This window comes from Phyllopteryx taeniolatus, chromosome 16 (genome assembly GCF_024500385.1).
Source record: "Phyllopteryx taeniolatus isolate TA_2022b chromosome 16, UOR_Ptae_1.2, whole genome shotgun sequence".
Taxonomy (NCBI): domain Eukaryota; kingdom Metazoa; phylum Chordata; class Actinopteri; order Syngnathiformes; family Syngnathidae; genus Phyllopteryx; species Phyllopteryx taeniolatus.
The window spans coordinates 13,930,013-13,955,719 of NC_084517.1; the positions used below are offsets into that span (position 1 = coordinate 13,930,013).

Here is a 25,707-nt window from a genome sequence, read left to right on the forward strand (position 1 = left end):
TGAGCTCCTTCCTCCTCAGCTGAGCATTCTTTGTTTAGTGTTTTGTTCTGTTTCCAATACCCAGCCAGAGGAGCTGACCAATGTGCTGGAGATCTGCAACATTGTCTTCACCAGCATGTTCACCCTGGAGATGATCCTCAAGCTGACAGCCTTTGGTTTCTTTGATTACCTGAGGAACCCCTATAACATCTTTGATGGCATCATCGTCATCATCAGGTTTTGAAGGAGATTTGTTTTTGTTTCATTGTTTATGAACTGAACTAGTAACTACTTCTCACCCCTTAAACTTGAGTCATTAAAGACTAAACCGTTCTTCTACTTCTCATCTTCTACCTTCTGACTTTCTACCTCTGTCTTCTGTTCTCCAACCGAATGAACGTTTGGTGCACTGCAGTGTGTGTGAGATTATCGGCCAGGCGGATGGGGGCTTGTCAGTGTTGAGGACCTTCAGACTGCTGCGGGTCATTAAGCTGGTCAGGTTCATGCCCGCCCTGAGGCGTCAGCTGGTGGTTCTGATGAAGACGATGGACAACGTGGCAACCTTCTGTATGCTGCTCATGCTCTTCATATTCATCTTCAGGTATCAAAAGGCTCCATCTAATACGCTGTATGTTTGTGCTTTGGTGTTTAGTTACAGTACATATATCTTCATATTGTAATATGTCTTGTTCAAGAGCCTTTCAAACCAGCAATAAATTGCGTTGCAAAATAAAACGTCATCTGAGAGAATAGAAGATTAAAGTCCTGTGCAGTCATTCAACAGTCCAAGCCAACATACAGTCAAAGGCCTAAAAACAGAGTAGGATTATATTAATTATTAAAGCGCCAAATCATAATTTCCCAAAGTCCTGTATGTCTCAGCAATTCTCTCTTTGGCTGCGCTTGCTTTCCTTTGACCATAAAAGTTAAGATTATGTTCTTTCTAATTTGACTGTCTGCAGGCTGTAAAGAACTAAACTGCTATAAAATTTGAAAGACACTTTGGCACTTAAGGCGAGGGACAACAGTGAGTCGAAAGATGCCGGACAGAGAAATCCCAACTATGTGCACATAGCGGGATAAATTGCTGACCACTTGACCGTCAAAATAATCGATCATCCAAATCTTTATAGTAGTTTAACTTGTAAATCTATGACAGGACATTTTGAGCCCGTCTGATTAGCCTTCCCATCAGATTTGAGAATTCCGCTCAGTTTTAATTGAATGGTACCTATGGGGAGCATAACATAAACTAGATAATATGGCCTTTTAATGAGCAATAATGCACAGTGCTTAAAGTCCCGGTATAGTGAACATAAATGTCTTGTAAAATTGACACACCACAGAGAAGAGGCAAATCAAGCCTTTCTCTCTGCTATCAAACCCTCTGGGCGTGTCCGCTGAATAAGCTGAAACTACGCCTTGTTCAACTGTCAACTGTCAATCGATTACCACGCATCTTTCTTATGCCAACACATCCCTATATGTTTGAGCTATGAAAATATATCCGCTTAAAGCCTCAGGTGACTGGAATATATCCCACCAAGTCGTCACAGGGCTTTTCCCACGCCGCAACGGGAGGCGCTAGACACCAGCTAGTCCACAAGCTAACTGGGTGCCGAGCTTCAGGGAAGGTTAACCGTTTACTAAACATATCGCCCGTCACATGCCATTCAGCCTGTGGCTCACACTACATAACAGACATTTGGGCACATACTTCTTGGTAGTTACAAACCCCACAGTGCGTTGAATTCCAACGTATTACCGTAGCCTAAATCACACAAAATACATAACACTTGGGAATTAAAACCAAAACCTAGCTGTTCCGTAAATTATGGCAGCCAAGGAAGATACATTGTGGGGTGTAGAAATACCTAGCTAGCTAACTGCACACTTTAGTGGTATAAATGGGAAAAATAGTTATATCTGATTTTATAACTCACAATTTTGCTGGAACACAAAGGCGCTCATTTCCTATATAGTGGGAGAAGGAGGACTCATGCCGGACTCCAAAGTGTGTCATGCGGCGCTGTTTTAGCCACGCCCAAAACATCAAGAAAACTGAAATGTTGAAAAACAATTCAAAGCTTTTCTCCACAATTGAATACTGCATCTCAGTCTTCGTTGATGTTTTCAGGAAATTATCTTTAAAAGGGTCTTTAAAAATAGCTACGTACATTAAGCAATGAATTGGCAGTGAGAAGACAGCGAACCGATGAATCTAGACAAGGAAGAGGATTGAGATATTTAGATTCCTAAAATGTTGCTTCTGTTGCAGTATCCTGGGGATGCACATCTTTGGTTGCAAGTTCAGTCTGAAGACAGATGCAGGAGACACTGTGCCTGACAGGAAGAACTTTGATTCCCTCCTCTGGGCCATTGTCACTGTCTTTCAGGTGCAGATGTTTAACACCTATTCATATATTTTTGTTGAAAAATGTATTATTCACAGTGTGTGTACTGGCTTGTAGATTCTGACTCAGGAGGACTGGAACATGGTGTTGTACAATGGCATGGCTTCCACCTCACCCTGTGCTGCCCTCTACTTTGTAGCGTTGATGACTTTCGGGAACTATGTGCTTTTCAATTTACTGGTGGCCATCTTGGTTGAGGGATTTCAAGCTGAGGTAAGATACAGCACAGGCTTTCACAACCAGTGATTCATAGTCATGAATTCTTACCTCATTAATACAGGTTTGATGCACAATTCAAAGCTGTAACCTTGTACAAATGGTTTGTAAAATGGGCACTCTGAATATTGCATTTATTGATATTTCGGGCACTCTGTGAGAGAAAACCGTATATGAGTTTGTTATGGACAAAAATATCATTCTGCATTTCATTTCAACTGAACATTTTTAAGCAACATGAGTATCACTGCACAAATATGGCAGACATGCAAAGTACATTCAGTGTTGAAAATGCAATATTTAAATGGTTTTGGAGAGAAGATAATATTTATCCTATTTTCTCCTCTTTACAACTAACATTTTCTCCAAGTAACTGCCCTAATGTCCCCTTCCATGAATTATTATTACATTTGAATAATCTTCTATGTCCTTTTATCAGGTTTGCAAGGTAATTTCGGTTGAAAATTCACAGAATGTCCTTTTTCAAACTATTGTAGTTGGTCTTTTTCGCCTGCCCGTTGAAACATCTGAATTTCTCATTACTATGCAACATGTAAATAAGCTTTGGTTTGATTGGTTGGATCGCTCATCTTCTCAATTTAGAACACGGTGAACAGCTTAGCTCTGATTGGTCCTTGGCGATATCATAGCCAAGCATTCACAACCCCACAGAGGACCGGACGTAAGTGATATAAAAGAGAGGAGGATATTTTGCTAGGGTTGTCCCATTCAATCACTATAACGTAACTGGCCCATATTTTGGCGACAATGACCCCAAGCTTCGCTATTTAACCTACAGTTACTGTACGTTCAACATTATAAATATAGTTAAGTATTGTTGTAAAGCACAACATACGTATGCTTTTCACGACTTTATTTGCATGGGTTGGCGGCTGCTGCCCAGCTGGGTCATTCCCTCCACACTCGGAAATGCATTTCAAGCAATGTGTGAAAGCTTATGTACGTTTACGAAGTAATCCTCCACGAAAAGGCACACAGCAACACAGCACAATGGTAGTTCTAAAATGCTTAGGAATTTCTCCAAGAATAAATTGAAGCCATTCAATTAATATTCCTTTGGTTTGGCTGGTGATGCAAAACTTTGCACATGACGCAGCCGCGTTGTCACTCAGCCAGTTTTGCTGGGATGAGTGGGCGTGTAGCAACCACAAAGTGGGCAGGTACTGTACTTGAATAATTATGAACTTTCTCATCACAAACAGAAATCTGATCGGGTCGTTTTGCAACCATTATGCCGTTTATCGTCTTTTGTATTCAATCGACAAACTGCATAGATGTCAAATTCGTCCATAAAACAGCTGAAAAAAAATTGGGATTTTCATGGAAGGGCACCTTTAATTTTGCAAGCAATCCTACCACATTCATAACTCCCTCTATTGGAAGTAAGATCATTTGCAAAACTGACCAATGAAATAATCAAATCACCAATATAACAATAACACTTCATAGTTAGCTTGTGATGACAACATTGTACATATTAATGCCAATCTGCTACTTTTCTTCTACAGGGAGATGCAAACCGCTCTTACTCTGATGATGACAGATCTTCCTGTAATTTTGAGGACAATGATAAGCAGAAGGACTCTCTGCATCTCTCAGGTATTAAATCTCACAAGAGGTTGTTGTTAACATGACAGTATTTCAAACCATTGCCTCTGTTATTAATAATAATTAAAGTAACTATTTATTGTCATTATCGTTGTAGGTATGTATTTCTATCCTTTGTACCCAAATTTGATGACAGAAATGTACACTGCAGTATTTACCAACACAGACCGCTCTTGTTTTGTTCTGACTCAGTTTTCTCGCCATAGCTTAGCATCTTTTTCCTGTCTAGAGAGCACAATTGACATTTCTATTTCTCCCTCCTGGCAAAATCCAAAGCTTCACACTCAATAAATTAGCATGTAGCAGCACATTAAAGTGTTTACTATTTAGAGATTGAACAGCCTGCTGGCATGGTATCACCATTACAAGCTTATTTCAGGCTCTTTCGAGGTGATTCAACTTGGATTAGACCTTCCTGTGGCCCTCTTAACCGGCTATTATGTCACTTTAGCAAATGTATTCTTGAAAGTAATGGAGTTAAAATTCAGCCCACCAATGTGCAATAACACTGAGGTAAAAATGAAAAGAAAAATGACTAATCGATGTTTTACAAGGTCTCTGGCTCTTACGTTCATTCATACATAATAGCCTTTCGACTTGGCCTTTTCTTACAGACCCAAAGATCTGCACACTGACCCCGAATGGACACTTGGACTTGGGCCCGCTGCCTGCGAGCCTATTTCCTGGAGAGAGGCTGAGCTTTGCTCTCGGGTCGAGGAAGAACAGTGTCATTTCTCTTGGCAGGGCCAACCTGGAGCAGAGGGCTGCGGTAAATGAAACCACAAAGCTACAAATCTTTTGTGCCAGTTGATTTATTTGGGCTTTTATATGACGTCCTGTATATGTATTTGATATTATGGTATATTATTGCTGACTGCAGTTTTCTGCAGCTCTGTGAAAGACTTTCTTCAGCAGCAAATCGTTGGTTTTATCGTAGCTTTTAAATTTGTAAGAGCAACTATTTAATCAAGTAAAAAGGGCATTTAGGTGATTAAAAATACACTATATGGATCAAAGTAGTGAGGCACGGTTAATTAGTTAATCCAACGGGAGTTGGGTAAAACCTTTTTAGTTGCTGCTGAATCTTAATCCTTCTAATTTCCAAGATATTTCGAACAATTATATAGATGAAATAAAGTGGCCATTGTCAATCACCAGTTGTCTCTGATCTCACAAAAATTGGCAGAACATTGCTCAAACATGCTCCAAAATCTCTATCCATCCATCCATCCATTTTCTGAGCCGCTTCTCCTCATTAGGGTCGCGGGCGTGCTGGAGCCTATCCCAGCTATCATCGGGCAGGAGGCGGGGTACACCCTGAACTGGTTGCCAGCCAATCGCAGGGCACATACAAACAAACAACCATTCGCACTCCCATTCACACCTACAGGCAATTTAGAGTTGTCAATTAATTTTGGGGATGTGGGAGGAAACCGGACTGCCCGGAGAAAACCCACACAGGCACGGGGAGAACATGCAAACTTTTGATTGAGATTGAACCCCACTCCTCAGAACTGTGAGGCAGACGCTCTAACCAGTCATCCAACGTGCCGCCCCAAAATCTCTAATAAAATAGGGCAACAGCTCCATATACTTTTCATTTCCATTAAAAGCGCCACGTGTCCCAGTACCTGTCCAGATACAAATATGCACTTAGTGGCATAACATTTTATCTTCCTTTACTGAAGAAGAGACAAGAGTAGCTGTTGGATTAGTCTGTATTATTGTTTCAGTATTCTAAAGTCCCAGGAACATCTGTTTTTCTCTCAGTATCCAGGTCGCGGTTACCACAACTGGGGTCGCCCACCGCCCCGCCAGCATCAAGCCTCATGGGCTCGTCGCTCCAGTTGGAACAGCCTGATCGGAGGCCGCCCCTGCTCCTCCTCATCTCCCTCAGCTAGTCCAGCCTTCACCACCACCACTGCCAGGACTTTCTATGGTTATGGCTTAGGAGGTCTGGGAGGGGTCGTTGGAGGAAGCCTTCGTATCCGAGGTTCCCGTGCCTCCTCATCCCCACTCCGTCACCTCCACAGCGTACACCCAGATGAGGAGGAAAGCCTACTCTCGCCTCCCGCTGTTGCTTCTCACACGCTTCATATTCGCCATCCTATGCTCCAGGGACATTTTGTACCAAGGAGGGACCGTCGGGCTTTATCTCTCGAGCTTCCACACCTGCTACAGGTCCCTGGAGCCCCACATCCACCTCCATTGTCACATCGTCCTGTGTCCCCCGCAGCGCTCCACGCTCACCAGAGGAAGAGCTTCTCTGGAGGGCTGGTCATTGGTGCCGATGGTGGATTTGAGAGTCTGAACATCATCGGGGGAGTGCACCAAGACTGTAATGGCAAGACTTCCCTGGCACAGCTTCTTCAACTACCTCCTAAACATCAGACTGAGCCGGCGAGTCGGACAAACCACCAAAGGCTGATTTCAGAAGTTTTTCCTCAGGTGAACACGCGTAGCAAGGGGCAAGAAGACATGGATGATGAGCTTGACTATGTAAGTTACTGTTTGTACAACTGAAATACTAATGTATTGTACTTCAAATTATATATAGTCATCAGATTATATATTTTGGTCTTTGCAATCACGTTGATGTCGCATTTGGATCATTGAATGTCTTACAATTCACCAAGTGTTCTCCCAGTAATAGGGAACATAAGCTGAAAGGGGATTTGGGCGAAAATAAAAAAAAGCGGAGTTATTGAGTTTCCTCATCCGCTCCCATTGATTTGAATTGAACCTGCTTGTGACATTAATCGCTGGTGACAATTAATGCAAGGTTTCCTCTTTCGTCCACAGTTACAGTATAAATTATAAATATAGTTAAGTATTGTTGTAAAACACAAGATATGTATACTTTATAGGCTGTATTTGTATGGCTTGGCGTAGGCTGAGACTCAATTGCTTAAAACCCGGAAACGTTGTGTTGCCGTCCGTTCAGCTGAGTTGAGTGGGTGGTTACCAACCACGAAATGGGAAAGTACGTCACAATGACGGCGATTTCAAATCCACCTGTTTTGCAAGCCTCATGCCGTTTGCTGCCTTTCGCATTTAATCAACAAGCCAAATAGATGTCAAACTTTAACTATGTCACACACTCATTTAGACTTACGTTATCCATAAAACAGTAGAAACAATTGGATTTTGATGGCATGGGACCTTTAAGAAACTTGAAGTCTACCTACAATACATCTTCTCAAAGAACACTCGACAAGTATATTCCTGGTGGACCAGTGGTAGTTAGTGGTTCACATGCATGGTCCTTTGAATGACTAGTGACTAGTGACTAGTTTAGGGTTTAATCCGCTGGGATAGGCTCCCTCCCCTGCTATCATTTTAAATGGGATAAGCAGTATAGAAAGAGGATGGAAGGATGGTTATTCCTGACATGAAACACAATCTAATTCCACAGATGGAATCTAAACTGAACAAAGAAATACAAGCCACCATATTCGTCAGTAACCCGGCCATTAACTCTTGTGTTTTAGTACCCACAATTTACACATGCAATAATCTGCTGCTCTCATGTGTAGGATTTCCAAGCACTTTGTGTAAACTCGGCGCTTCTTATCTATCAGGCCCCGTGAGAGCGCTATTTTTTCCATTGTAAATAAGGCTGTGTACAAGAGAAACACGGTTAATTAGAAAGTGCTATACTGATGGTAATGTTGGTAGATGCTCCAAGCTGTTTCTATATGTTTCAATTCTGTGAATAATTTAAACCAAGGGGCCGTAGAGCCAGCTCAGTGTGTTTTTATGTTTATGAAACCAAATGTGTGACGGATTGGGTTGATATGTATTTTCTGTTGCAGAGCTTGTGTTTCCGCGTCCAAAAGATGTTGGAGGCACACAAGCCAGACTGGTGTGAGACCAGAGAGGACTGGTCAGTGTTTCTCTTCTCTCCACAGAACAAGTGAGTCCCCATCATCCACCTAAGTTCATACCCACTCATAATTTCGATAGTGTGGGTTGATTCAAATTAGCCCCAGGAAATTTCACAGCTAAAAAAAATTTAATTGTGCCCCAATCTTATCAAAAGAGAGGACTGAGACTCCATGAGGGGATCGATTGCCAGTTCAAGAAATAGTCATGGGAGGGTTTCTTTAATATCCTGCATCATCTTTTGCGGTTTGAACAGATGCAGCTCTTCAGTAACGTGCATTGAAATTTTGCCGCATGGGTTGTAAAACTGATTATTCTTTTCATTTAGGCCATTTTCTTTCCTTCCATTTCAATATGCATTGCTGTGAGGATATTGAATTGCTTTTGGGCAGCACAAACAGTGCCGTATGCCAAATTTGGAAATGTGCGTTCAGTATATTTCATCCCATTGTATCTCTTTTTGATGTGCTCTCACTATTCTGCATTGCAACAGCAGGCCGGGGCTTAACAGTGTGTCATGATTTGTTGAAGAGGAGGATTTTAATTGTATTGAAACAGGTGGAGTTATACATTGTAGTAAAACAACAATTGCATTACCTGTTTTTCCTCATAGTTGTCCCTTCTGTCATTTTTAACTTTTCCCTGGTTTAGGTTTCGACAGATCTGCCAGTCCATCACAGCTCATAAGCTGTTTGATTACGTGGTGCTGGCCTTCATCTTTTCCAATTGCATCACAGTAGCTCTCGAGAGGCCCAAGATCCTCCAGGGCAGCTTGGTAAATCAATCAAATCCTTGTATGATCATGTATGACTGAAGACTATTTAGGACGAAATCACGAAATCATATGAAAAATTCTCTTGACGATTTTTATTACGACCCATTATTTTTTCAGCACATTCAAATTGAGTGTAGTTGTAACTATTTTTTGTTTGTAAAAGTACTTATAGTTCTCAAAATCAGGCAAAAAAAAATTTCATTTCTTAATTTGGCTGATCGAGTGATACAGTATATTCAATGTCAATCAAAAGTTGGTAAATGGTTTTAATATTAGGTGGCCTTATTATTGGAACACAAATCCAACTTTTATGCTACATATCATTGAAAAAAATGGAAGCTGCTTGGTGAAGGACATTGCGATTGTCTAGTGTCCCAGTGATCTCCATTCAAATGTGTGAATGCCACAGAGACACATTTCAAAGTAGCTCACCATGGTATTGCAGTGTTTTAATGCCATTCATTCATTAAAAAAAATCTGCCAAATAAACAAATTACGGTGCATTACTTTTTTTACAAAACCATGCAAAACAAATATTTGAGAACAAACTGATGAGTGTGTCATTGGAGCTATTGCTTCTGACTACAGTTTTTCTGCAATAATTCAGGCCAAATTAACTTTTATGATATAAAAGGAGCCATAAGGAAGGCTTTACCACTCCTTATTGTCATGTCGTGTCATATTTTTTTACTGTCAACCTCTCTTGTTGTCTGCCTTGTTGTCTCTTTCAATTCAGGAAAGGGTGTTTCTCACCATATCCAACTACATCTTTACTGCCATCTTTGTGGGCGAGATGACACTCAAGGTAACATTTTACTATGTCTCTATATTACAGGCAATGATCCCCAAAAACGCACATGACCACATGTACACGTGCACAAAGTTAAACCAATCCTTGCAAATCCCCTTTTCTTTCTTATTTTTTCTTGTTTCCTCCTTGTGTCCTTTCTCCTTCCAACCCCTACTGATAGTCTCTGTTTTCTCTGTGATCCTTTGGCACAAGTGGGCCATCCATTATGCACTCCCACAATCAATTATTAACCAATCACGCGCCGTCAAGCAGCCACAGACTTGTCAGCCCCCCGGCCGAGTTGTACATGTATCCCTCTGTGTCTCTGTCTGTCTGAGCCTTGTGTGTCTAAATAACACATGTTGGTGTGTGTGTGTGTGTGTGTGCGTGTGTAGCATTCATCTCTCTGCAGGATGCCACTGCTGAGTTTAGTGTTAGTGTACAAGATGCAGCAAAGTAAAAGGCACAGCACAGCAGGCTTGATGAAGTGGTCAGCATGTTGCTGGATATTTCAGTGTTTTTTCTTATGGGGGCACGGCTTTGGGTGCAATACACAACTAATTGATTGCCGTCTGCGGATATTCTGTGTCCGTAAATCAAACAGATTTCACATTTTGGCAATCTGTGGGATGGAAATCAGACATAGGATGTTTGCGCTGATGAGTGAACGCCAGCTCCCGCAATCCCTCTGAAGTAAACACCTTCAAATGTCAGTTGAAGATTTTTCCCTCTGTTGGCTCCCATTGGCAGCCAAGATGGTGCTGTGTGTGTCCGTATTGGACTGAATATGTCACACCCGTTATATGTACAAAAGTATTGGGACTATTTGCCACCACAGAAGTGAAACTGTGGTAAAATATGAAGTGGCTTCCTTTTCTGAGGATTAAGTCCGTTTTCTCAAGTTCTTTATGGACCTTGCTTTGTGTAGTGGAGTAACCTTGCCCACTGTTTGAAGCTCGGAATCAGTAGTGGTTGGTCAGGGACAGCAAGGCCTTCTCTAGTGCCCTAAACACTATCACAAGCACAGAACTATCTAGATTCTAATATATGTTCCATGAATTTGTATTCATCAGAATCAGAATCAGAATCATCTTTATTTGCCAAGTATGTCCAAAACACACAAGGAATTTGTCTCCGGTAGTTGGAGCCGCTCTAGTACAACAGACAGTCAATTTACAGAACACTTTGGAGACATAAAGACATTGACAAAAAACAACAACAAACAACAATTGTGCAAAAAGATGCAGAGTCCTCTAGCACTTAGAGCAGTTCGAATGGCTAATATCGCAATAGTCCGGTGCAATGACCATTGTGCAAAGGGCACTGAGACTTCAAGGAGTCTATGCGGTTTAAAGTGACGAGTAGTGCGATAATCTGGGACAATGGTTGTGCAAATGTTACAGATACTCCTCAATCAGTGTGCAAATGGAGCAGATGCTACTCTGGCATGAGTGGCCACTATATGCAAATAGTGCAGCACGGCGACACAACTACAGTGAGTGCACGAGTAATACATAATACATAATTGGCCCGACAGAAATGTGACAACGAACTCAAGTCAAAAAAAATTGCCAGCTTGTTGTAATGGAATTGTAAGTTAGCTGTTTAAGAAGTTGATTGCAAGAGGGAAGAAGCTGTTGGAATGTCTACTAGTTCTAGTTTGCAATGATCGGTAGCGCCTACCGATACTTCAAACAATCTGTTCTCATCATTTCGTAGTGTTTCTCTTGGCTGCACTGCTTTTTAATATGTGTATGTAGATGTTACATCTTTTGTCCAATCAGATTTCAATCTTTATATGCTACCATGACAAACTAATCTACCCAGGACTTCAGAATCAGTAGTACTGGCCATCACAGTTGTGTGCTGTTATATTGCTTTGGTTGAGTATTGATGGTTTCTATGTGATAGTTGTGGTATCACGAGGTGGAAAAAGGCCCATGTACCAAATGTACAGCCTGTCACTGCTTAGAATTGATCAACATTTCATAATAAGATGAAAAATTAAGACAACTGTCCAACCTCTGGTTCACTAATCATCTCAATTGTTTTGACATCCCAATATGTTTTTAATAAGATGCTTTACTTCTTCTTGGCAGGTGTAATGGCATATACCATAGCTCAAGAATCTGACATATACATTGCTCTGTCACCTAACCCACAATATTGAGATGTGTGCGTGTATGAATGTGTCTTTACCCAAAATATTTGACACTGCTGTCTGCCTTCTGAAGTTTGACAATTGTTTTGGTGATGTCTTACCTCTGCTGTTCTCTTTTTTGCTCTTGTGCGATTCTGTATTGTTCAGATGTGACAGGTTTATACTAAAGAGCTGTTTGTCTACAAAGACAATACACCTCTACTCGTTTGCAGCTGCCAAACATAATCCATGTTCTATAAGAGTATGTTTCACCTTCCTTACCTTCTTTCTCGACTCCTCTCCAGGTGGTTTCCCTGGGCCTGTACATGGGGGAGCAGGCATATTTGCGGAGCAGCTGGAACATTCTGGATGGTTTCCTGGTTTTTGTGTCTTTGATTGACATTGTCGTGTCGATGGCGGGCGGGGCTAAGATCCTCGGTGTGCTCAGAGTGCTCCGTCTGCTCAGAACATTACGTCCTCTCAGGTGCAGTAAAGCCAATGCACTGCACAGCTAATAAATATGATAATTATATATTTTTTGTCACACAAACTGAATCAGTGCACTTTCACAGCTTCTATGCTAATTGGAAATGTGACAAGGTTCTTCATGACTTTCAAACAACATTGAGAAAAATCTCCAAATGTCTTTCATACTTTCCGGTCACAACATCACACCTGTACAATCTCTTGAGATCCCATACCAGAGCTGCAAAGGTTCTTGTGTTGGATTCCATTTGATTGCACTGGTGTACCTAATGTTGCATATATTCCTTTGTGATTTTGTTTTGCCCCCACCGACCATGTCTGCTTAGGGTGATCAGCAGAGCTCCTGGTCTGAAGCTGGTGGTGGAAACCCTCATCACCTCTCTCAAACCCATCGGCAACATTGTCCTCATCTGTTGTGCTTTCTTCATCATCTTTGGCATTCTTGGTGTCCAGGTAGGGAACATTTTGAGGCACGCCTAAAGTAAACAGCATAACAGCATTTTTAGGCTTATGCACGTTGTGTTTTTCACAGAAGATCACTATTTTGCTCACGGTACATTTCCTAATCAATCTAAATCTTGCAGTTTTTAACTCGCCTAAAGGATTTCCATTATTAGTCCTTTAAAGAAAGAACCATTGTTGTTTTCCAATAGCTGTTTAAAGGCAAGTTCTTCTACTGCTTGGGGCCTGATGTTAAAAACATCACCAACAAATCAGATTGTCTACAAGCCAACTACAAGTGGGTTCACCATAAATACAACTTTGACAACTTGGGCCAGGTTAGTGCTGTTTTATTTAATGTATAGTAATACATTATACATATAGATGTATGTATACAGTGTACTATAACTTACATTGGGTTTTATCCCCTACCTGCCCCCCGCAACTATTGTTCAGGCCTTGATGTCATTGTTTGTACTGGCCTCTAAGGACGGCTGGGTCAACATCATGTATCACGGCCTGGATGCTGTCGGTGTGGACCAGCAGGTAAATACTTCTATGCGACAAACACTACAATATTTTCTAACAAGATGATATTATAAATACATTTTCCAGTTTGTCTGTCAAGTAGTCCAAATTAATTACTGTTATGTGATAAACTTATGTATAATTGATTCCACTCTCCCTTCTCTCCTTTTTGTACCTTGACAAACCTAACATTCAATCGCTCCCTTCAACAAAACGCCAAAGCCGGTGACCAACAACAACCCCTGGATGCTGCTTTATTTCATCTCCTTCCTCCTCATCGTCAGCTTCTTCGTCCTCAACATGTTTGTCGGCGTGGTGGTGGAGAACTTTCACAAGTGCCGTCAGCACCAGGAGGTGGAGGAGGCCAAGAGGCGCGAGGAGAAACGTCAGCGGCGTATGGAAAAAAAGAGGAGAAGTAAGACGAGGCGGGCGAGAACAATAGGACGGAGGTTTCTTAATATAAAGTATGATGAAGGTTATATATAAATCTTATATATTTTGGCAAAGATACCATGTTTTCGGTGCCCTTTGTCAATATGATTAAGCAAAAACTGAAAATAATCTTCATAGATCATCAGTGGAGGGACAATTGGCAAGACACACTTTTAATTAGGTGTGGCGGGACAGTTTCGACTCTGTCAAAAGGATGCAGCTAAAAATGTAGATCCAGGATCATCTTTTTTTTTTTGTACTTTTGTTAATCCACACATGAATCCACTAATGACTCAGGTATCTTGTGTATGATCTGATAGATGCCATATTTATGTTCTTCAACTAATTCGAAGGGAGGAATTTACCAATACCTGGCATTATTGATATATTTGGCAGAGATCTGTACTTTATTATTGTGATTTGCAGGCGGGTAGAACTGAGTTTCTAACATGTTGTCCCTCTCAAGTAGCAACATGGGTTAACCATAAGATGCAGTATGTACCTAATTTATCGTATCTGACAAGTATATACAGTGAAAAGAGAGTTATGAAATATTGAATAATACCACTAAGTTGCTCATGAACCGCTGAAAAAGCATAACATTTAAAAAATAATTGATAAAATCCAACTATTACATGTTTAACAGCTTGAATAAAATTTATCTTTACACCAACAGAAGCCCAAAAGCTTCCCTACTATGCCAGCTACAGCAACGTGCGCCTGATGATCCACACACTGTGCACAAACCACTACCTGGACCTCATCATCACCTTCATCATCTGCATCAATGTCATCACGATGTCCCTCGAGCACTACAATCAACCTCACGTAAGACATGATTTATGTATGAGTGCGGTTGAGCTCTGATGTATTCATTCAGCTCTCACTTCCCCTTTGGTTCTTTTTTTTTTCCCCTCGCAATACAGGCAATTTTACAAGCTTATCCTCTGGGGGAGGACATTTTGCTCTGTTATTTTAAAACAAATGTTAATGCATCCCACTGCACTATCACAAGTCGCTGCAGCCAATACAATAATCTTTGATTGCACTGCTGACGAACTATACAATACCTGCCCAATCATTGGTAATGAGGCCATTTTGGTGGTAGAAACGTTGAAGAAAAGTGATGATCTTTCAAATAAAATACCCAATCGACCTAAAACAGTGAGGAAACTGATTTCGAATCACATTCAGTGGATATAAAACAGGTAGACTGTTCAAATGCCAGTCTATATATATATATATATATATATATATATATATAATAGCTGATAGTCCTCCAGCCTTGCTCCACATAAAGACGCACCTGCACTCATACCTCATGATTGTCTTCTCACAGTCTCTAGATCTCGCCCTGAAGTACTGCAATTATTTCTTCACCTCCACTTTTGTGCTGGAATCCATACTCAAGCTCATCGCCTTTGGCTTCCGGCGCTTCTTCAAAGAGAGGTGCAGTGTGAATATGTTTATGATTGTGTCATTTTTATGTGTGCATGTGCTAAGCTGCATAAAAGTGAATAATTCCTTTGCATAATCGTGACAAACTTTCCGCTTTGGGGTGATTTTACTTGTCAAGAAATCCTTGCAAACCATATGTCCTTTTAGTGAGTAGTCTGACAGTGAAGGCCCCTTTTGGATTACATTCTGCAAACTGAACATTATATTCCAAAACAGTAGGGAAATTATGCTTTACATTACTATCCAATTAGTAAAAAGATTTGTACCAAACGAGGCGGAAAAAATGACATGCCGTAGTATTTCTCACGTGGAATGATCTGCCTAATGCACATAAATGTCACGATAATTTAACACCTGCTTTGATTTATAATACATGTTAAAAGGAGTGAGCGCATTTAATTGTATGGAACATTAAAAAGATTTTGTTTCATGTATTAGCACCATTAAAGTTAATCCATCAATGTGTTTCATGCAGAGCTTATGAATGTAATGTCACATTGATCCGGATTTATATAATGATTGTGTAATCTTTTATCAATGCATTTCTATTCGTGGAAATAGTCATCAACCTGATCATATACCTTTATTTTGAAATCTCCACTGAAGTTGTTTGTAGCATTTTTGCCCAATCTTATATTTAATGTGACATCATGTACAGTTTGTATGTGTAATCTAGTACTGACCCCATCTAATTGCTGTAAGACTGTGATACTCAATAGTATTACTAACATTTGTTATTTTAATAACTGATATCTTGTTCTCAATTTAATATCTACTCAATGTATGTCTAATTGGAGTTATAATTTTGGAAGAAGTGATTATAACACTGATGACAATTTAATACCATTAAAATGGGAGAAAGAGATAAGGTAGCAGAATAAAAGAGGAAGATGTTTAACAAATCTGTAGCATGGTACTCTGGACTGATCCGAGAAGGGAAGAGGAGGACTAATGAGTGAAAAAAAATGAGAAGCAGATTGGCTGGATGTCGAGAAATCACACCTTAATGCGTCAAATGTATTTTAAAGTGTCAGCAACGGACACCAGTGGTCAATGTGCAGCGTGTCATTTTTGTCTGGGTGGAGTAGCTGTCAGGCCCCATTAATAGCGGCCAGAGACACATTAACACAACAGCACGTAGTGTGAGTGTGCAGATTATTACTGAATGTATTGTATGTTGTGATGCTGACTGGAGATGCACACACACGTTCTTGGGTGAGCAAAAGATTCCTTTCTTCAGAGCCAGACTCTGCTCTTGCTCTGGTTTTGCATTTGAGAAAAAAAATCACCTTGTAAATATGAAAAAAACAGCTACTGTTTTTCAATCTAAAAGTGCCATAGCAATGGGAGAGACTTTCATTCACCACTGTAAAAATCAAGTGCAGGGAAGTGAGCAAGGTCCATTTTTATAGGACGATATCAGTTAAGTCCTATTTTATAACACAAAAGAAAATAATAGAAGTGAACGTGTTTAGAAGGAGAATTCATCTATCCATTTTCTGTACCGCTTATCCTCACTAGGGTTGCTGGTGTGCTGGAGCCTATCCCAGCTATCTTGAGGCGAGAGGCGGGGTACACCCTGAACTGGTCGCCAGCCAATCGCAGTAGAAGGAGAATTTACAGTCGATATTATTGTTTATCAAACTGCAATTTTTGTAAATTGCCCAGACCGAAGCCCGCTATCAAATAACACAGCTTGAATCTATCACAAATAGAGAAGCTATTGATCGCTGGCAAACGCTACAAAGTATCAAACTGACTGCACCGCAAAGACTACAATAAACATTCACATAGTGTAGGCCAAGCAGTGAGTTGCTGATCAATTACCACAGGCTAGAAAGTAGCACTTAAACGCCCCATATAAACACTACACCCAACCAATAACGAGCACTGCTCAGAAAACAAGCACTTGAACACATCGCAAAGACGAAAACTAATGCTGTAAGTAGCTTAACACTCATCATAAAATAACATTTGAACCCCCAATAAAATCTACGATCAATCATCCACAAGCACCAGGCCGAGAAATCAGCTTTTAAAGACCACAGCCAGCACGTATCTAGTAGTAGGAGTGGTACTTGAATGCACCGCAAATGCAATAGGTATTCACAGCATTGCCAGAAAGTAGCACTTTGACAAACCACAAAGACCACAGTTAGCTATCAACTAGCACAGACTAAAATGTTGCCACAATGTCACATTTGAACACAATATATAAAGAATTCCATCCAACCAAGTAACACCTCAACTAATGATTAAATTAACACGTTGTTCACTAGCCACGAAGCCAGAGAGTAGCACCTGAAAGCACCACTAAGACTACTGTCAATGTTCACCTGTATGTACCACAACAGAAAAATAACTAGAACACGCAACAAAAACGATGAAAATACCACCAAAATCACAACTAGCAGGATGTGCAGCCATGGATCACTAACAGAGGCCAGAAAAGTCACATCCGAATGCAATGCAAAGATCACAGCAGTTCATCAACGAGCCCAAGGGAACAGTGTACAGTATGCATTTGAGACCAAGTGAATGTATATATGTAATAATGTGTGCGCTTGTGTCAGGTGGAACCAACTCGACCTTGCTATTGTGCTTCTTTCTGTGATGGGCATCACACTGGAGGAGATCGAGATCAGCGCTGCGCTGCCAATCAACCCTACTATTATCAGGATCATGAGAGTACTGAGGATAGCGAGAGGTACACATACTGAACTGATACTCTGAACGCACAACCTGTAAGCAAAACAGAGTCAGCATACTTGATTTAACAAATATGTGTCAAACTTTGTACTCACCACAGAGTTGTAGTGAAGATGTTGAAACTGTTCAACGAGTCATACTGTTCTTTTTTCCACATTTTTAAAACAGTATCCATTAGATACATGTCTTTGCATGCTTTTGTCAATATACCACAAGGATCTAGAATCATATAATTCATCTTAATATTCACCTTATTTCCATCTCATGCAAGTGAGCAAGCCCTCATCCCGCCCCATATACTGCTGGGCCAACCGTGAGCTCGGCTAGCGTAAGGCCCGCCACACATCGAGCGATGTAAGGAAGGAAGTAAGGAAGCAATCTTGTCTTTGTGGGTTTTTATTACAAAAAAAGAAAGAAAAGTCTTTGCAAAGAGAGGAAAAAGTTCAAGTCTTACGAGTTGTCACCCCTTACTGAAGCCCAGACAAAAATCCGCTTTGTTATATCGACGTGAGAGAGACAGAGAAAGAAAACAAAACAACTATCTTTGTCCAACTGCACTCAACTTATCTTTACCGAATAGCAGCTAGTAGTCACAACATAGATAGGAACAATTAGTACGCACAGTATGACCGGGAGAGAGCTAGTAGTCACAACATAACAATAAAGCCTGTGAAGGTTGTATAAAACTAATAGAAGTAATATTTGGTATATATAAAATATAAATTTTCCAACACAGGCCAAAACCAAGTGACCTGTCCCGCGGGGTTCGCCAACTAATTTTTGAGTGTCCGACCTTCGGCCTCGTTTTGCTGCGATTCAATATTTTCCGCCATGCTGTACCAATACAGTATATACAGTATACAAATACATACAGTGTCTACTGTGTTTTACAATAATACTTAACTATATTTATTATGTGTAGCTGTGACTAGAAATCAACCCGATTAAAGTCTTTGTCGCTGAAATGCGCGTGTGCAGTCATTGAATTGGGCAATCAATCATTGCCAAGAGCCTCTCAAAATATCCACACCCTCTCCTTTAATGTCGCCCGTTTCCCCCCTTTGTAGCAAGCTGGTTCTTTCTTGACAACAGCCAACCATGTCTTTGTGGTTGAATTAAAAATAATAATACAGTACAGTATATGTGGAGCCTAAAAATCCCATAGAGGGTTGCAGTTTTTCCATTGCAGAGTGCTGGTAGATGTGTGGTGCTCAAATCACTTGGTGTACGCAAAGCCACCACTGGCTAATTTAACCACACACACACACTTCAAGCGAGCATCCATAGAGATTCCGTTTCATTATTACTGGTGGAAGCAGCATTTCATTACCAAGCCAACTGCCAATTGCAACTTGTCAAATAATGTAGCAGTTTGGCGCATGACACCACCAAACACAAATACCCCTCACACCCATGCCTTAGTCAAATATTCAAGTATACGCTGGGTATCAGAAGCTAATGTTGGTAACACTGATGTATGCTACCACTGCCACTACTCTTTCTTTTTTGGTTTGACACGATAGTGCCTCCGCTGGTGCTCAGTGGCTCTTCCGTGTGTCCTGCAAATTAAGAGCTGCTTGTCCTTGTTTAGTTAAACATAGAGATACAGTTTGTACCTGAATACTCTCACTGAATGCATTCCCCATTGCCCACACGTTCGCACAGTCCTGAAGCTGCTGAAGATGGCGACAGGAATGAGAGCCCTGTTGGATACGGTGGTCCAAGCCCTGCCTCAGGTACACACACAGACACACACTCACACGCTATATGTACAAAAGTAGACTATATGTACAAATGTAACGGGATACAGGGTCTACGAGAAGTGAAAATAAAAGAATTTAGGTATGTAGTTGATCCACCGTTTAGAGAGGAGAGCTACAACAACTTCTACTCTTTTAGAATTTCTGGTATTTATGTCAATTTAACTGGCGAACATTTGGACTTGGGAGGGCCTGGCTACCAAAACACAAAATTAAGATGAAGGAAACTATTTTTGATGTATTCATTGATTAACAAGTGTTTCCCGAGATGTTTGTCGATACAGAGTACGTACATCATTTCAGTTACTAAATTAATGAAACACACTCCTCTGGTGCACATGATCTTTTATGGACAAGCAGAAACACAGTTTAACCTACTGACCGTCCAAAAGTAAGACGAAGCAAAGCACAAGAAATCTGGGGGTTTTGTTTTAGGAGGTCAGTCAGAAGAGAGAGGTGGAAATGGACACAGTAAATGTGGCAGTAGCGAAATGTGGAGGAAACAATTTCAGATAACCTAAAAGTATATTTTTGGCATACAAAGAGGTTATAATTGCACTGTAAAGTACTGATAAACAATTTATCAATTCTTGTGGGGTGAGTTGTACTGTAAGCTTTGTGATGTTTGTGTGTTTCAGGTGGGTAACCTGGGTCTGCTCTTCATGCTACTGTTTTTCATCTACGCCGCCTTAGGAGTAGAGCTTTTCGGAGAACTTGGTGAGTAACGTTTTCATCAAAACTCGTGCAAAGGTATTAGGGTTAGAGCACTTGTTGCCAAGGTAGTGCTCTTTCATAAGATGTTGTGCAGGAGCTAATTCATTCATTTGTATTCATTACTGAAGAATTACTAAAAGGGTGACATATATTTCAGGTTCAAATTTGTGTGTCCATAACAATACTTGTTTTTTTTTCATGCAGGCAGTAAAGCGAATCCTGCTGGTGCACCTAAAATCTCATTGAATCACATTAAAAGCAACATTTTGTTTTCTCACAGTTAGCTAACTCAACACACTCTCCAGTTCTCTGAAACATATGCTATCCTTAAATGTCACATTGCTACTAGAAGGTACTCTTCATCTTGTTAAATTCCTGCAGTGCTGGAGGAATCTGTCTATTTCTCGAGGTCATGTTACAGACTATTTTGGGATAAGAGCTCAAGGGCAAATAGAGCAACAGGTTTCCTTGCTATTAATCCAAAAAGTGACTTCAAGGCAGCTTAACAGCTCTGATGTTGCAGTCTTAAAGTAAAGCAATGTCTTACTAAGAAATGTGTGCCGAATTTCTCAAAATTATCTCTTGTGACATCAAAATGTATTTGCCCTCTCTTTTCATCATCCCTGCTGCCTTCCACATGACTTCCTCCCTCTTTCTCTGCATCCGCCCTTCTCATCCTCAGTTTGCAATCAAGACTACCCGTGTGAGGGCATGAGTCGTCACGCTACCTTTGAGAACTTTGGCATGGCCTTCCTGACATTGTTTCAAGTCTCTACGGGCGACAACTGGAATGGCATCATGAAGGTGCGTCCAGTTTTCTGTATGCTCACTTCTTCAATAGCATATGGACCGTTCCACTTAAGTATTACTCAGTGTTTGAAAGGATTTAACTCAAATCGTTCAACCAAGTACCAACAAGATGCCCCGAGAGAAACAAAAGACAAACTATCTGAATCATGACTTCCGATGGAGGAGAAATGTGCTGGCTCAGCGACGCCTACAAAAAGGTCCACTATGATGGGTTAGGGAAGTGACTGCGGCTCATTGCACACGCACATAGAACACTAATTACCCTTGAATGCACACCCCTTGTGGCTATCTTCCCTCCCAATGAACAGCTGGGCTGCATGAAAGAGTAGAAATTAATGTTATTAAGGTGTATCTAATGTGGACAATGATTAGCGATCAACCTGTCCTCCCGCCTGATCGAAATCTCGGAACATGGTAAGGAGAAAGAAGCAATGTGGAAAATACAGTATAGTGATTCTGACATGTAAAAGAGAGTGATAAAATAGAGAAATAAAATGCAAAAATGGTGGTAAAAAAAACTAAACAAAAAAAAGACCAGTTTCAGCTCAGAGGGCTCATGTAGTCACAGTTGGATATTTGTACTTCCTCCAGATAACAACCCGAGCGGGGAGTGATTTTGTACTGTATATTATCACAGGTGTAATCATCGACCTCGACTGTGTTATTGCTTTTATACAACAGTTCTACATGCTCCATCTATTAGTTAACAATATTAAGCGACAACAAATGCCGATTTGTTTGTTTATTTCATCAGTTCTTCGGCTCCACCTACATAAATGGTTCTGCAAACAGTGATTACCTTCAGAGTTAGCCGTCAGCATGACATGCTAACAAGGCAAAGCCTTAGCATCAACATTAACAGACAATATGAAACAAATGAAGCTTGTTTGACTGTTTCACTTTCACGAAGCAAGTTGGACGATTAGTCCATTTCACTTCAAGTTGCGTCACACTAAAAAATGCTAAATGAAGCCAATTGACGCGACAACTGTGCCATTATTAGCCGTGTTAGCCTGTTGGCCGAGTGTCCACTCCTGTTTGTACACTAAATGTTTAATTTAATTGCATGTGCAAACCAGTAGGTTTGCAGGCATCTTTCTTTGCTTTCGTCCTCATCTGTCAACCATTCATGCTTGAAATCAAATATTAATTCTGGAAATATGTCCATCTTTGCTACGCTAGGTTTTTAGCAACCAACAGTAAAGTTTGATAATTATTGACTATTGACTATTGATGTCGGCCAAATCAATTCATTAAAAAAAAAAAAAAAAAAGAGTGATATGTAAAGTTAACTCATCGAATGACTCTTGTCCTATCAAATTTCCTGGTTGTAACTAATTGTTGTTTAATCCTTGCAAACAACACTGATGTAAAGATTATGATTGATTTATTATGTACTGAAATTTGGGAGGCTCAAATTTCAGGTCTGGCATTTGTGGAGTTTGCATGTTCTCCCATGCTTGTGGGGGTTTTCTCAGGGTACTGGGGCTTCCCTCCACATTCCAATTAATTGAAGACTCTAAATTGACCATAGGTGTAAATGTGAACACAACTGACTGATTGTCTATAGGTGCAAAGCCTCCCCTGCCCAAATTCAGCTGGGATAGCCAGCTCACCTGCAACCATATATCTGTAGAGGACAATTAAGCGATATAGAAAATGGAAGGAAGTTTAAAAAGTGGAAAGGTGATAAAAAGCCTAATTTGTATTGTATATTAGTTTATGAATGTTTTATTTTTTGTGAGAACATGTCCATTATAATACTTGGTGTTCAACATATAATTTATTAATTCTGTATAATAAATATTGTACTGGGCGGCACGTGGGCGACTGGTTAGAGCGTCAGCCTCACAGTTCTGAGGACCGGGGTTCAATCCCCGGCCCTCCCTGTGCCTGCGTGGGTTTTCTCCGGGCACTCCGGTTTCCTCCCACATCCCAAAAACATGCATGCATTGGAGACTCTAAATTGCCCGTAGGTGTGAATGTGAGTGCGAATGGTTGTCTGTTTGTATGTGCCCTGCAATTGGCTGGCAACCAGTTCAGGGTGTCCCCCGCCTCCTGCCCGATGACAGCTGGGATAAGGCTCCAGCACGCCCGCGACCCTAGTGAGGAGAAGCGGCTCAGAAAATGGATGGATGGATGTGAATGTGAGTGCGAATGGTTGTCTGTTTGTATGTGCCCTGCGATTGTCTGGCAACCAGTTCAGGGTGTACCCCGCCTCCTGCCCGATGATAGCTGGGATAGGCTCCAGCACGTCCGCGACCCTAGTGAGGAGAAGCGGCTCAGAAAATGGATGGATGGATGAAATATTGTACTGTACACCAACAGGCCACAATATTAGGCACACTTGCATTTTTCCAAATATGTTTGTCCACTGATCTTCATCCTCCTCTTCATCTTCTATGTCCAGGACACATTGCGGGAGTGCCCACCAGATCACGCCACTGACGTGGACTATGCCTGCAATCCCAGCCTTCAGTTTATCTCGCCCATGTACTTTGTCTCCTTCGTGCTCACCGCCCAGTTCGTGCTCATCAATGTGGTGGTGGCCGTGCTGATGAAGCACCTGGACGACTCCAACAAGGAGGCCCAAGAGGAGGCGGAGATGGATGCAGAAATTGAGCTGGAGCTGGCCCAGGGCACCCTCTGTTGCATGGGCACCCCCGGCTGCGGAGGTGGAGGAGCGGAGAAAGGCGCGGTCGCTGCTGGATCGGTCCCCGGCAGCGAGGACTGCAGGAAGGACGGAGGAGGGCGAGGAGTGAGGACGCGCACGGCAGCTAGTGCAACAGCGGTGTCGTACAATGCCTCTGACGTCAACCAGCCATTGTACTCACCAGCACATGAAGTGAGTGCCTTTCTGCGTGTGTGTGCGCGTGTGTGTACCTGTGTGCGAGTGTTTTTGGTTGCCTTTAAGAATGTCACAAGTCAATCTGTAAAACAAAATCATAAAATACACTTTTTATCAGCTAACAATTCCGATCTTCGGGTTGCTCCATTCCTATAAAGACTTAGGGGATAGGGTCAGTGGTAATTTCAAGGGTTGCCGTGAGTCAAAATGTTCACCTGACATGAATTATTACAGTCCACAAAGAGACATCATCATTTTACATACGGTTACAATGAACTTATAAATCACTGTTAGTTTCGTAGCCTTGATGCTGGAAAGTCCTGATCTGAAAGACAAAAAGAGCAATAAGATTTACAACCAGAGTAAAATGGAAACATCCCTTCATAATGGATCCAATTTCTTTCTTCTCTCCAGTCAGCCACTTTGCATTTGTTCTTCAGTAGTTTGACCGTACAAAATTGGAATTTTGCTGCACTGGTAGATGCACTTGCTTATTTGAGTCTCACTTCACTAAATACACACACTCACACACTCATATACAAACAGACACTAAACCCTGGGACTGAATAAATTACAGATCCCTTAATGCAAATCACTTGAGAGAGACCGCTAGTGAGATACGTGTTCTCCCTCGTCGGAAATACGGTCCTCTATCAGCCAACACTGAGCTAAAAATGGCTCCATGTGTCTGAGCGTATAGCTGTGAAGTGAAGGTGAAAGGCAGCCGATGAGTCATCTTAACGTGTGTTGATATCATTAGCAACTCACGAAATGAATGAATGCGTCAGACTGTGCGTAAAAATGAGGGGGAGGGTCCGACATGGCATGCGCCTGCATGCAACTGAGTGATTGTCAAAGGATTGAAACTTCTGCACATTCTACTGTTTTCTCATGGTACCGCTGAGAGTTTACTTAGAGCTTCGCTTTCCATTCTGAGAACTAAGCAGGTACTCGGAACCCTGATTCATGCAATCAATGTATGACCTCTGAGCAACTCGGTCTCCAATGAACCTACTTCATTCTGATAGACAGGAAAGTGACGGCGGTAAAGCTTGTAAACATATACAAGAATAAGGGATACACTGTATTTGTCTATCCATAAATCTAGGAATACATCTATCCTACTTGAATCAATGTTTCCAAAGCATATCCCACCTGCAGATATCGGGTCCTGAAAGCTTCAATACAATTCAATTTTAAGATATAAGAGAGAAAAATATGAATTGCAAAAAGAGCACTACCATAAATCATGGGCGGAAAAAAGGCAACAAGTCTCTTATGTCAGCATCCATCAAATCACAATTCACAATTTTGCTTTGTTTTCTAAGTACAAATTGATGCCCTGATACATTAAAGCAGACACACTGAGAATACACAAGCAGGGATGATATAGGACATAAGATTAAAGGAGTAGGAAAGTAAGTTACAGTGGAACCCTCGAAAGTTGAACACCATGCGTTCAGGGATGCTAATCAACCTCCGATTCATATGCACTTCAAAAATAATTTGGATTTGCTTACTTAATGTAAAGTACTAAAGTGAGGTCATGTGAGGTACAGTCAGGGAACAAAGTCATGATGATCCTGACTACCAGGGGCCCTCATGATATTTTTTCACAGGTAGTCAATATCACTAGTGGTGTCTTCATCAGAATCCCTCGGTCATCTTGAAAATGTAGCAGAATAATGGAACT

At 41.1% G+C, this 25,707-nt stretch overlaps 1 protein-coding gene across 2 annotated transcripts in view; it reads left to right on the plus strand.

Annotated features, from left to right (window-relative positions):
- The window catches only part of cacna1ia (calcium voltage-gated channel subunit alpha1 Ia), an 81,184-nt gene that overhangs the window by 38,283 nt on the left and 17,194 nt on the right, over window positions 1–25,707 (plus strand). For both annotated transcript variants that reach the window (XM_061749270.1, XM_061749271.1), the window contains exons 9-30: window positions 65–216; window positions 395–580; window positions 2,258–2,375; window positions 2,451–2,606; window positions 4,139–4,229; window positions 4,853–5,007; window positions 6,009–6,737; window positions 8,054–8,154; window positions 8,775–8,898; window positions 9,635–9,703; window positions 12,134–12,312; window positions 12,641–12,767; window positions 12,968–13,093; window positions 13,212–13,301; window positions 13,506–13,698; window positions 14,392–14,543; window positions 15,055–15,164; window positions 17,747–17,880; window positions 19,548–19,618; window positions 20,281–20,359; window positions 21,039–21,160; window positions 23,577–24,011. In XM_061749270.1, the coding sequence (XP_061605254.1) occupies window positions 65–216; window positions 395–580; window positions 2,258–2,375; window positions 2,451–2,606; window positions 4,139–4,229; window positions 4,853–5,007; window positions 6,009–6,737; window positions 8,054–8,154; window positions 8,775–8,898; window positions 9,635–9,703; window positions 12,134–12,312; window positions 12,641–12,767; window positions 12,968–13,093; window positions 13,212–13,301; window positions 13,506–13,698; window positions 14,392–14,543; window positions 15,055–15,164; window positions 17,747–17,880; window positions 19,548–19,618; window positions 20,281–20,359; window positions 21,039–21,160; window positions 23,577–24,011 (3,699 nt within the window). The remainder of the gene's footprint in view (window positions 1–64; window positions 217–394; window positions 581–2,257; window positions 2,376–2,450; window positions 2,607–4,138; window positions 4,230–4,852; window positions 5,008–6,008; window positions 6,738–8,053; window positions 8,155–8,774; window positions 8,899–9,634; window positions 9,704–12,133; window positions 12,313–12,640; window positions 12,768–12,967; window positions 13,094–13,211; window positions 13,302–13,505; window positions 13,699–14,391; window positions 14,544–15,054; window positions 15,165–17,746; window positions 17,881–19,547; window positions 19,619–20,280; window positions 20,360–21,038; window positions 21,161–23,576; window positions 24,012–25,707) is intronic.